The sequence below is a fragment of the Esox lucius genome, chromosome 15 (genome assembly GCF_011004845.1).
Source record: "Esox lucius isolate fEsoLuc1 chromosome 15, fEsoLuc1.pri, whole genome shotgun sequence".
Lineage (NCBI taxonomy): Eukaryota > Metazoa > Chordata > Actinopteri > Esociformes > Esocidae > Esox > Esox lucius.
The window spans coordinates 24,727,940-24,741,735 of NC_047583.1; the positions used below are offsets into that span (position 1 = coordinate 24,727,940).

Here is a 13,796-nt window from a genome sequence, read left to right on the forward strand (position 1 = left end):
GGACCACGATCAGAGGGATCTTATAAGGAGCAGAGCACCATTAGGGGGCCATTCTGGAGAGCAGACACCAAGTTGTTCACTAAATGATTGTGCATAAGAAGTGGAGGAGAACAGGGAAGAAAGCAGCAGCAGCCCGTCCCCACCTTGATTAGAATGTTCCTGCCGATGATCTGGTGACTAACTAAGACTACAGCAGTAGTCAGCACCCCGAATGCGAAACTTCCTGGGGAGGGAAACGAATGGCATATTGTAGCTGTCTGTCCGTATGCTACATGGTTGGCTTGTGACGCCACTGGGGAGTGGCTCCATCTCTGGAGGGACAGAGAGAGTATAGAAGCTGAAGAGAGGAATAAATTCTGTGGGTGTTTGACTATCTGTTGCAGGCTGGCTGGCTGGCTGGCTGGCTGCAGACTTAGAGGCCTCGTCTGGCCGTTTGGTCCAGTGTTTTGGAGTGTGGCCAACAAAATGAAAGGCAAAAGAGACGAGCATGTTGTTCCCCTTGCCATTCAGTAGAGCTAACAGTTCCCTTCACCAGGGGCCAAGATTACATCACGACATCAAAATGCCATTCAAATCATTCTTCACCCTAAAAGCAATCTTAAATCAAGCAAACCATCTCTATAATATGTCCCCCTAATAAGTCAGTACTATAACGCCATGATGCCTTTTCCCTCTCCCTCGGACCATAGCAGACTTCAATGCAATGGAAGTGTTCGCTAACAACTAGAGCATCAAGCCCAACCCCCACCACCGCTTTCACGCTGTATGAGTAAACTTTGCAAAGTTCCCACAGTGCTTCCTCTGGACGAAATTCTAACGCTGCTCCATCGCCTAGCTACAGGGAAACACTTTTTTTTCAATGGACTAAAAGAGGGGGGGGGGGGGTTGATTAATGTGAGGATAGAAAAAGAGAGAGAGAACAAGAACGAAATAGAAGAGGTAGAGTGAGTCTTCAAAAGACATAGAGAGAAAGAGAGAGGGACAGAGGGATAGAGAGAGAGGGAGAGAGAGAGGGGGAGAGAGAGGGATAGAGAGAGGGGGACGGTGTATAAGCTGCTGCTAGGTTTCAGAGGCATGGCCCGAAAAGAAACAGCAGGCTTAGGAATTATCCCTGGCTATCACATGGAGTATATGTACACTAGACCTTCGATTGTCTGGCCCGGGGTCTAGCCACCGCCATGCTAGTCTGTGGAGGAACCACAGGCCTCAGTCCTCCCTCCATCCCTACCCAGGGAGTCCCCCTGTCCCTCCCGCCCCCTCTCAAAGAGTCTGGCTGCCTGCCGGGTAGCTGCCTCCACTCTCAGCACCTGGACTCAAACTGTTTACCCTCCTACGGGTAAGAGACCCGACAGACTTTAAAACATACTTCTCACTAACGCTGAACATAAAGGGAGGGTTTCTGTATCAATTGCAGCCAAACTGAGGCTAATGTTAGTGTGGGTTATACGCATGTCAGAGAGAGCTGTTATCCCAGGTTTGAATATGGGAAAAAAAACAGCCATTGAGGGTAATCTTGAATTATTGGCAAACGCTTACTTTTAAAATGATAGCAGCGCAATATGGACCTATTGTCATCATGTTTATCAGTCCATCTCATTCAACATGAACTCATCTAAATGATCCATTCTGAAGAGGTTTGTTCTTCCCTGTATTCTCTCTCATAGCCCTCTATCTCTGTCTCTTCTGGGTGTAGAAATCACTGGGGCTGTGTTAAACCGCACTGTTATTGATGAAAAAGCAAAGACCGGGTCGGGGCGATGCTTTATTAATTAATCTCCTGACTAATTCCCAGGCCTGAATTTAGCCGAACTAGACAGACTTGTAAATTATGTGCTTTGCTCTTGTCAACAACGATATTTGTATTTCTGAATTATGCATACGGCATAATGGGACTCCATCAGAAGTGCTGACTACAAAATATTCAGGAAAAACACAAAATTCACAATCTCAAGGGCTCCAATTCCCTATTTCCTGCCTAGATTTTATGAACTGCGAACGAAGCCTATATTTGATCTGGAGAAGGTTATCTGTCAAATGGTTGTAGTCTGCTACTCCGCAGAACGTCTTGTAACAGCACAGATACTATAATTCTGTGTGTAATTCTATATGGATTCCTCAGGTCATGTGTGTGTTTGAGGATGTCTTCGGGGTGGGTAACAAACCATTGGCTGGGTGCCTGTCCCCTTCCCCCACTGTCTTAAATGTAGTGACTGGCTGGCTGATGGGTTAAAGTGTGCCACCTGGTGGCCGTCTCAGGGTACTGTCTAAAAAGGAGGTCCTCTTTCAGTCCGTATTAGTTCCATATATCAGTCCACTCTAACATAAAAATGCCTGGGGGTGTATTCACTTTCCAGTCCTCTTCTGTGACCACACAAGACAGTCTTGCTTATTAAAAACCAAACCTGCTCTCAGAGTACATCTTATGAAGAGTCAGTTCATACAGTGCATCTCTATAAAGTAAAACGGGGAAGTGAAATATCAGTCGGATCTTGTGTGCGAATCGACAAATATCCCCTTTCCTTTAATAAAGTACAATCTGTTCCACTGTGCATAGCACATTCATTGGTAACCCTACAGTATTTATCAGCATTTCTTTGACTCTTCTAGGGAAATCCTTTTCTAACCTGATCATAACACATTTCCATACTCCTAAAAAAACAACCAGCTCAAGAAATAACCATCATCTCATGGTCCCTCTTAGTGAAAAGGCCCTTTAAGTCCCTCTTATATCTGATGTGTTCTCTATACTTGTCCAGTCTCATCCAGATATATTCTCTATACTTGTCCAGTCGCACCCAGACTTATTCTATACACTCGTCCAGTCTCATACAGATGTATTTTATACACTCTTCCAGTCTCATCCAGATATATTCTCTATACTTGTCCAGTCTCATCCAGATGTATTCTATATACTTGTCCACTCTCATCCAGATGTATTCTATACACTCGTCCAGTCTCATCAGACGTATATTCTCTATACTTGTCCAGTCTCATCCAGATGTATTCTATACACTCGTCCAGTCTCATCCAGATGTATTCTATACGCTCGTCCAGTCTCATCCAGATGTATTCTATACACTCGTCCAGTCTCATCCAGATGTATTCTCTATACTTGTCCAGTCTCATCCAGATGTATTCTCAATACTTGTCCAGCCTCATCCAGATGTATTCTCAATACTTGTCCAGTCTCATTCAGATTAGCATGGCAGGATAGTGTGCAGAATCCCCCTTGCCATCTTCAACCACCATCCGCTCCTCTCCCTCAAGTCCAAACTCACACACACTCACACAGAACACACACACACATATAACCACACACACACAACCTAAATCTACCCGTTCAACTGTTGTTATGGCAACATGGAACTTACTTCCAGTGAATCAAACAGTGCTGCAGATCGATAATGAGAGTCCCAGTGCTCTTGTCACTCCACATATTAAATTACATGTCAAGGCTTTACCTGTTCCACTCCAGGGCGGGCCCCGGCCCTCTGCAGAAGCCAGACACCATCACGTCTCTTTCAGAGCTCTTACTCTTTCACACACACACACACACACACACACTCCCCAATGCCGCTCAGCTTAATTGCCGGCCCGAAACTACAGAGTGAATGCTGCTCGCCGAATCCCATCCCATCTCTCATCTCCACAGATGACACGGAGCAGCCTGTCCTACAGGAAGAACTCGCACCTCATTGAAGGCTGAGGCTCCACTCACAGCAGGAATGCCACTGTCACGCTACAAACCTACCCACAGGTCCCAGATAGATTGCCTTTAACACCCAGCCGTCCGTCCTATTTGCAATGAATTAGATGCCCTGTGTTAAGTTGATTATTGGCTGTTTTGCTTGCAAATGAGATGTAGAAATCAGTGGCACCAAGCGATGAGAGCTCCATAGGTTCCGGCCTACCTGTGTAGCGTCAGGCTGATTGGTTTTGGAGGCAACGTTAATGAGCAGGTGTCTGAAATGGAAAAGGCCCAGTGTTGCTGCGCGGCTCGTCGCCTGCGTGCGCTCCAGCCCTGTGTGCCTCGACGGCTACCAAGCGCCATGGGCTATTTGAAATTAGAATCTAGCGGTGGGGGAGCCCCAGATAACCATAGTAATTAGCTGGACTCCAATGGAACCAGCCACAGGGCCCGCTGGCCAGGCAGAGAGAGAGAGAATGAGAGAGAGAGAGGAGTCGTGTGTGAGGAGGGGCGGGGTGTCTGAAAGTGGCTAGCTAAGGTTTTCGCATTTTTACACAGCCAGAGCTACTCTGCTTAAGTTAACTAAAACAAAAAAAGGAAAAATCCAAAGAGAAGTAAAAAAAAAAAAAAATATCAATTTAACAATTCGGCTTCAGTCCAGTGTAAAAGAGAAAGAGATTAGGCGAGAGAGGTAGAGCCCTTGAGAGATTGAGAAAGAGAGAGAGGTTGAGAGAAAGAATGAGTGAGTGAGAGATGTGTGAGCGAGTCTGGTTGATATGAGTCTGGTGGTGGCACAGATGGAGCTGACTGATTAGCTAACTTACTAGCTGACAGGCTGACTTACTAGCTGGCTGACTGGTTGGCTGACTGACTAAGTGACATACTGATTAGCTGGCTGACTGGTTGGCTGACTGACTAACTGACTTGCTGATTAGCTGGCTGACTGGTTGGCTGACTGACTAACTGACTTACTGATTAGCTGGCTGACTGGTTGGCTGACTGACTAACTGACTTATTGATTAGCTGGCTGACTGGTTGGCTGACTTGCTGGCCTTTTGTTTGGGGACTAGCTCTGTCTCTAATGTGTGTTTAGAGAGGAAAACACTTATTTTATGTCCCATCCATTACGGAGCATCTCTTAACTCAGGCCATTGAGAGAATTAGAGAAACAAATAAGCTTTTTCCTTTGACCTTGACAATAGGTTGCAGCAGCACAGAGAGATTAGACTAGGGAGCCGCAGTGTTGTGTTCACTACAGACAGAAGGGAAATACATGCCCATAACCAGACTATTGAACGCTGTCATTTTGCTCACAGCGTTTTGAGTGGAAGGTCTTTGTCAGGCTAGCTACTCATTACCAATAGACACTGTCAGACCAATGAAAATACATATCTACAGCTGGTGCCTCTACATGGTCATTTCATCCTGGTACAGTAGGTGCTATCAAAACATCATGAGTCAAGGAACTCCTTCTCATGTGAAGGTCAAGGTCAAAGACAAAAAACTCAAAAACAACTGAATAACAACCTTTTCAAAGAGTAAGTCTGCATTTTAGGCTGTATAGTATAGTTTCATGCTGGTCACCCCTGGGAATCCAACCCACAACCCAGGTGCTCCACTTCGACAGATCTTCATACTGTCACTCTTCCTCCGCTTCCTAGCCTCCATTTTTTCTGTCTCTACACATTTCCCTCTCCAGCTCTGCTCTTTCCACCCTCTCGGTTTAACAACCAATCAGGGTCCTTGTTGGTGTTCGGTGTATTCAGTATAGTTATGATTACAGGGGCCGGCATAGAAAGAAATCAAAGTCGCGATAGTGCAAGAATGCTTCCTTTCTAAAGCAAAATGGTGAGATAAAATGTTTTGACAGATGTGTTGATGAAGTGAAGGGGTTAGCCCGTCCCCGCCAATGCTGGGCGGTGTGTTTCCGCTTGTCACAATGACTTAAGGCTAGGAGAGAAAGGCCGCGCTCAGATCCCAGCTCTGAGAAGGGGCAGCTGGCCATAGTTTGATCTCTGGTTCTCCATCTTCGAACTACAAGGCTTGCTGCGTGTTGCATCTCTCCCCTGTGGTATGACTCCCATTTTCTGAGCCCATTCGCATCACAAGCAGCCATCTGGCACAAGCATACACACTGTATAAGCACACACCCAACAACACACGCATACAGCAGAGGTGGAATAAGGCACAAACATTCACATATGCTCACACATACACACAAAAGTGCAGGCACACACACACACACAGGGGGAATTACAGGGGGAATATAGGGTTATTACAGAGTGAATAAAGGGGTATTACATAGTGAATAGAGGGTTATGACAGGGTGAATAGATGGTTATGACAGGGTGCATAGAGGGTTATTACAGGGTGGATAGTGGGGGTATTATGGGGTGAACAGAGAGGGTATTGCAGAGTGAATAAAGGGGGTATTATGGGGTGAATAGTGGGGGTATTATGGGGTGAATATAGGGTGCATTTTAGGGTGAATAGGGGTATTAGCTGGTGGTGGAGGGTGGAGGTGAACCAACAGTCAGGAGGTATGTGTCCAGAGCAGACAGAGGGGTGAGATGTGAAGGCTGGGCGGGTGAGGGGTTCTAGTCATCCTCTGCCACCTGGTAATGAGCCCGGGCCTGGACAGGACAGTCAATGAAGGACTGTTAGCTGACTGAAGGCTGTGCCAACATGAACCATCAACACCCTTCTCTGCAGCCGCGGCAACGATGGATGGAGGAAATGTTTTGCTTTATTAACAACTACCCACACACTAATAGGAGACACCACATACACACACACACACACATACCGCCACACTCTCCCCCCTCAACCCTGCATGTCTCCCTCCTAAGTGTCCACATGTTACTTTAATGAACAGTCACTTCTTTGCTTGCCAATATGCATTGTTGCAAGCTGTCCCTCCCGGAAGAGCTTTATTAATTGCAGAGACGCTGTCTCAAACTATCTTTTTTTACTTTTGCAAGTGACACTCTGGTTGCCCTGGAGACGGGCTGGATCTCAGTGTTCATTGCGGTCAACCCATTCATACAGAAAGAAGTGGCGAGGATGAGGACACTTCACTGCTTAATTAGAAGATACAGACAGCCAGGCAGGCTACTCACTTGGCAGGTTTTCATTTAGGACATATTTAAAAAAACAGACACTATCATTTAAAATATGAGAGTTTGGTGATTATATCAAAAGGGAAAGGATGTATAAGCAAATAAAGATAAGAGCTTTTTTTCATTTCTGGCAAATACAAGAGCAAGCTTTGAGGGAGACATCCTGTTCCCAACTCTCCCAATGGTGAAGTGACCCTCTATAAAAGCCTTACATTACTTGAAGTAAAACACACACTATTTCTCTTGACATACCGTGTCAACAAATTAACTCTCCTCTTTCATTATTCCTTCAGTATGAATTATTGAAAATGACTAATGCAGCCAGGCATGAGCAAGTCTGTGCATGAGTCTGTGTGTATGTGTGACAGTGAGTGACTGGAAAGAGAGAGCCTCATGGAGCTGAATCTCCACATTAAACGCCACCTGGTCCCGCTAGCCACATAAAACATGGCAGTGTGTCGGAACACACACACACACACACACACACACACCCATACCTCATCTGCGTGATTCCACCAAGCCGAACCACCCACACGCATGTAACCAGGCATTATGTAAATTAACGCACCCACAATAAGGCCCACAGCCTCATAGATCTGAGTTCTTGAAATAACAGTGTAGTTAGCCATATTCACACAGTCATTGTGGTATTACCAGGTTACCAGGTTTATGGAGATAATGGCTGTAATAATGTTACATGGCAGAGCCACGGGGCCTCTGTCACATCACGTAAAGACAGCTGAAAAGACTCTGATTTGACTGAGGAGACCGGTGTTGTCAACACAAGCATAATCTGAATGCCACTGCGGAATGGTTTCCCAGAACGGATAGAAACAAAAAGGAGATGGTAAGGAACGTAAGCTTCTTAACATGGCAACAACTGACTAAAACCACGGAACACTACATTTCTGGTAGCTAATAGATAATATAGATAACTCTTCGATCTACCTCAGGATTTTACCATTTGTTTGGAAAGTGTCCTGTGACTGACCCAAAGTGTCCAAAGGCTTTGGAGAGAGAGGGAGAGAGGAGGAATGCATTGTCATGAATGTATCAATATTTTACAGACAACTTGGCAAATAAAAAGTCCTTATTCAAAGTTATTTTATATTCATGAATGCATGTCCCCCATGAATATTCATGATCAGATGAATATTTGAGTTGATCTCCTATGGATGAATTAGGTTGCTCTTTCAGCTAATCAATAATTTGGAGGTGATTGTCATTGACGGATAACATCAACAAGGTCTGAACAAAAGGGCGAGGAAATAAAGTTACACTCTGAACAACTGGCTCTGGATAATCAGTAAAGATCAGAGTTTGGTCAGCAGGGTACCAGACAGAAATCAACAAAACGCTTCGGAGGGATCTAACCGCAAAATAAAGATCAAATGCTTTCAAACGTAATACACAAAGTGCTGTAGTCCGATGTTAACAGTCAACAGTGGCTCATTCTAAAGGTAGGATTATGGTCCCTGTGGGTGGCCAGCATAGTTAGCTTTAATGATTGAGAGGTGGGGAGTATTTGGGGAGATGTGGGTCTTTGATCAGTGCCGGGTAAATGAAGATAAATGTATTCTGAATGTCAGAAATCCGCTGAGAGGTTACCAGCACTCCTCAGCTGCAGGCGGGAGGCGAATGCTTTCACCAAGAGCTAATACAGATACACCAAGCCAACACCAGCTCAGCTCTTGATGTCAAATCTGCCACCCAGGGATATTCATGTACGCGGTGAGAGAAAAGATATGTTAGTGTTTTGTCTGGTAGAAATTACACTGTTTCGCATTTTATGAACCAAAAACGAATGATGACATTGATATAAATTTATATATGAAATGTAGTTTAAGGAACCACTGTCTTGTTAAATTATTCTATTGAATTTCATACAGGACAGTATAATATAATTATAATTAATAATATAATTCTGAGCCAGGCATTGTGTTCTAAAAGCATAAAGGCACTTTCATATAATGACAGTATAAAAGACAAGGAAATTGTGTGATATTTCCTTCTTTATCACTTAAGATATGACTAATGGTGAGGTCAATATGCAAGATGAGAGAGAAGATTAGTTTTGACCTTGACTGCGACCTTCTGCAGTTTGGAAATGAAAATATGTGTGCAGGGAGGGGGAAAACTGTAGGGGAGCACTTTCTTGTCAATATGTTGTTTCCAGTTCTGAAGGTAGTTATTAATTTTATTTCTTTATGATTCACAATCTGCTCTTTTGAAATATGCCATATGCTCAAAGCAATTCAAGGATGACGAGTGTCAGAATCAGTACAATAAAAATAGCCTAAATGAGCTTGATTTACAGCTTGTGCCTCCAGCAGTCAGCCCTCTCTCCCTCACCCATGACAAAATCCCTTAGCCTTGGCAAACAACAACCTGCCAGCCAGTCAGCCAGTCAGCCAACCAGCCAGCAAGCCAACAGCAGAGGACCAACACACACATGCTTACCTTTTTCAATCAATCTAGTGTTAGTCAGATAAAAAACATAGTGCAGGTGTACCATGGAAAAATTGATAAGAAACAGGCAGTGTACTACATATTTATTAGCGTTGGAGAGAATGAAATCAATATCAGGGCCCAAATCAGTTTGTTTTAATCATGAACAAACATATTGACCTAACACAATGTGGCCAGTTTTATCTATCACTAATAAAAATTCATTGAGAGGAATCTTTATATCTTGCTATTTTCTATTGCTCTCCTATCACTTGGGCTCTATCTCAATTCCTCTCCCCCTCACTATCCCTCTCTAGCGCCCTCTATCCATCCAACCCCCTCTATCACTCCCTCTCTCCATCTATCCATCCCTCACTCTATCCATCCATCCAACCCCCTCTCTATCATCCCTCTCTCTATCCATCCAACCCCCTCTATCCATCCCTCTCTTTATCCATCCCTCTCTCTATCCATCCCTCTCTCTATCCAAGCCCCTCTATCCATCCCTCTCTCTATCCATCCCTCTCTCTATCCATCCATCCCTCTCTCTATCCATCCCTCTCTCTATCCATCCCTCTCTCTATCCAAGCCCCTCTATCCATCCCTCTCTCTATCCATCCCTCTCTCTATCCATCCCTCTCTCTATCCATCCCTCTCTCTATCCATCCCTCTCCATCCCTTTCTTTGTCTCTTTCGGTAACATGTACTCAGTAACAGCCTTTTACAGTCAGTCAGGAACAGCCATAGAGTAGGTCAGAAACAGCCAGTAACAGTCTGTCAGTAACAGTTAGTGACAGTAGATCAATAACAGTCAATTACTGTCGGTCAGTAACAGTCAGTAACATTAGGTCAGTAACAGCGATTTACTGTAGGTCAGTAAAATTCAGAAACAGTAGGTCTGTAACAGTTGATCAGTAACAGTTGATCAGTAACAGTTGATCAGTAACAGTTGATCAGTAACAACCACTCACTTTGAAGAGATGCTTCTGCTGCTCCTCTGACATCATCAGCTCGTGGCTGTCTGTCACCACTGACTCCATGTCCATCAGCCAATCCCAGAGCTCCTGGAAGTCAGACTCAAACTCTTGCAGACTATTACAGAAAGGAGATAGAAGAGGAAGGAGGAGAGACGGAAAGGGGAGGAGAAAGAGGGAGATGGGGGGGGGGGTGGCAACTGAGGTTAGAGATGACTCCCTTGTGAAATCTCCCACAGAAAGCAGTGACTGACAAACCTCACTCCACCCATCGCCTCCTCAGCTTAACGTCAGGTTGAAAAGGTGTACTGAAAGGCAAGATACTTGACAGAGGGAATATTTGACAAGTGGTGGCAATTACTATTGGCCCGTTAGTAGTGGAGTGCTGGGTTCAGGGGCAGTGAACAGGGTTTCATACTGGATCTCTGACTCAGCTGGTGACTGACACATACAGTGTCTCTACAGCACAGAAACATCTTAATTAAACATGACAACTCGTCCTCCTCCCCCCCCCCCCCCCCCCCCCTCACACCCCCGTCCCTCCTTCCCCCTCCCCAGCTCCTGACATGAAATAACATCAAATATTTATGAAAAGAACAAGGGCAATTGCTCACATATACACATTTCTGTCAGGGCTTCGGCTAGGTTTTTTAGGCTCGGCGGGTGGCTACATGTTTATAAACATTAGCGGTTCAAATTGTTTCGGGATTGGCCCGTGCTGCTCTGGACACTTTGACAGTTTTGTCAGGCCGGCGATGGTGTTCCCTCCCCTTGCCTCACACTCACAAAGCAATCGGCTGAGTTGTCCCCGAAGAAAGGAACAACTATGAATGAGATTACATAAATAACCATCATACTGGAGGGATGTATCAGGACAACACGCCATCTTCATTTCAATTTACAGCGGCAACAAAGTTAACACAGAAGCGGGATTGAGTTTGGGCTAAGTACTACATGGTGTATGTAATATCAACAAGCACAGCGGAGCCGTATGTATTTGCATTTTCAAGAAGACATTGATGAAACAAAATGACGTTGGGGGAAAATATGAATATTTTAGTCCTTGTTATACAGAAGACATTGCTCATAACAAAACAGGAGAGACGGAATATAGTAATGCATGAGAAAAGTGAAGCTCACGAACGAAGCCACCCAAAGGCTTACATTTCACTGCTCATTATACGGATGCTGTATTACGCCTTTTGTAAGTTTAACAGGTAAATGTTTTTACAATATTCCTCCGACAATATTTCTTTATTTATTTCTCCCCTGCTTGCACAAAACGAAAAGCTTGTAGAACACGATCTCTGCGGGCATCTAAACACACAAACAAATATGGGAATAAAATCAAGTCTCACACAGCAGGATCCATTTGGCGGAGCCGCATTATGGCTCTTTGAACTGTCAGAATCTTTCTCTGTCAGTTGCCCTGGTTGTGTATAAAACACTTACTGTGCTTGCCTGCGTGGTGTCCTCAACTAAACCAAACCTCAAACCTTCCCTTTTCAGACGTCCTCTTCCCAGATCATTCGCTCGCCGTGAGGAAAGTAGGCATGCGTTAAATGTTACCCTGTTAACCACAGCGACGGCCTGCTCTGGCTGACAGAAATGCTAGCTTCCCAAATGGATGCATTTCCCTCTATTCTTTTCAAATCCATTTAACATCAATCTCCTCCAGTCAGAGGGGTGCTTGCTGGCTGATAGGAGAGCATCGCTACTGTACCTAATTCATCACTAGCGCCCATCACCACAGCCGCTGTGTCACTCTGAGCTATGGGAAGGAAAGGTTGGATGCCTTATTGACACTCCTCACATCTCATTTAAAGTGACACTTTTATAGAAAGGCCTGTTTAATTTATGGTGTTAATCTTGCCTTCTACTAATGACAGAACTTCACATCTAACATTGATGCCAGTATGATGCTGTTACAGATCAAATTGTAACCTACTTCCTATGTAGTGCCTTGGACAAAAGTAGTACAGCTGGGATGGGGCTTTAGCCAAACAGAGAAGTAATGGTGGTAGTAGTAGTGGTAGCAATAGTTGTGGTGGTGGTAGGAGTAGCGGTTTTGTTAGTTTTTGTAGTAGTAGTACCAGTAGTACTGATGGTGGTACTAGTAGTGGTGTTGTAAGTGGTGGTATCAGTAGTAATGGTGGTGTTAGTTGAAGAGGTACTGATGGTGGTACTAGTAGTGGTGTTGTAAGTGGTGGTATCAGTAGTAATGGTGGTGTTAGTTGAAGAGGTACTGATGGTGGTACTAGTAGTGGTGTTGTAAGTGGTGGTATCAGTAGTAATGGTGGTGTTAGTTGAAGTAGTATTGGTGGTGGTACTAGTAGTGGTGTTGTAAGTGGTGGTATCAGTAGTAATGGTGGTGTTAGTTGAAGTAGTATTGGTGGTGGTACTAGTAGTGGTGTTGTAAGTGGTGGTATCAGTAGTAATGGTGGTGTTAGTTGAAGTAGTATTGGTGGTGGTACTAGTAGTGGTGTTGTAAGTGGTGGTATCAGTAGTAAAGGTGGTGTTAGTTGAAGTAGTATTGGTGGTGGTATTAGTAGTGGTGTTGTAAGTGGTGGCTATAGTGAAGGTGTCAAGCCAAGCATGCAGTGAGAAAAGGTAGCCCTGGGTATAGATTTCAACAGCTCCTTTCTGAACACATTGTTTCCATGCAAAGGTAAGGGCCAAAGAGTCAAAACAATGAATCAAAGAGCAGGCAGCCATCATTAAAATTCAAAGGATCATTATGGTTTCCACAAAATAAATCATTAGACTGAGAGGCTTAAAAGGATTAAAAGGAAGCTTGATTCAAGCCAAGGGAGGAGAGCCGGCTAGGTCTGGGGTTCCTGAGGCCGTCTCACTGCCTCCGTCTGCTGCACAACTGTCTGGGGAGCAGAGACCCAGCCAGGTAGCCTCTCTACCAGTGGTGGCACATTGGAATGGCTGGAATTTGATAAATAGAAGGCTATCTTTCCACAGACACAGTGTGTTTGATAGCTTACCCTCTTATATCTCTGTCTACCAGGCTCCTCTGCTACCCAAAGAGATGCACCATTGGAAGAACTATGTCGATCCATCTACGGTTGAATAATCCTTTAACATTGACAAATGAATATTGGTCCTTCTTGATTTAGACATTTTACAAATTACATAATGCAGAATTATTACAGATTGAAGGTCCAGAAAACTTGTATTGGATTTCATGTAGTATTGGTACAGTCATCAGTCAACAATAGATCTGTGACCATCCCCTGTTTACCGTCAACATAACAACCATGATTCTCCTATTCCCACTCTACCAAGTGTGTAAGTCTTTTCTTAGTGAGTGGAACACTACTGTGTGCAGATTCACTAACTCCTGTGTGTTGGTGATAACCAGTGGGGAATAGAAACCCTCAAAATAAGCCATGAAACGGCCAGTAGGACCATAACAAAGAGCGGAGCCCGCATTCTGCTGTACATGCCAGATTACTGCGTTAAAAACGGCCGGCTTGGATGATTAAAGTGTGTGTGACATCTCATTCCACTGTGAATAAACAGAATGCTTGAAGTGACAAACTTCTCTTGTAGAGGGAA

The 13,796-nt window shown here is 44.5% G+C and overlaps 1 protein-coding gene across 2 annotated transcripts in view; it reads right to left on the reverse strand.

Annotated features, from left to right (window-relative positions):
• Positions 1-13,796, reverse strand: part of akap6 (A kinase (PRKA) anchor protein 6) — a 130,965-nt gene that overhangs the window by 34,296 nt on the left and 82,873 nt on the right. For both annotated transcript variants that reach the window (XM_034297391.1, XM_034297392.1), the window contains one exon: positions 10,227-10,347. In XM_034297391.1, the coding sequence (XP_034153282.1) occupies positions 10,227-10,347 (121 nt within the window). The remainder of the gene's footprint in view (positions 1-10,226; positions 10,348-13,796) is intronic.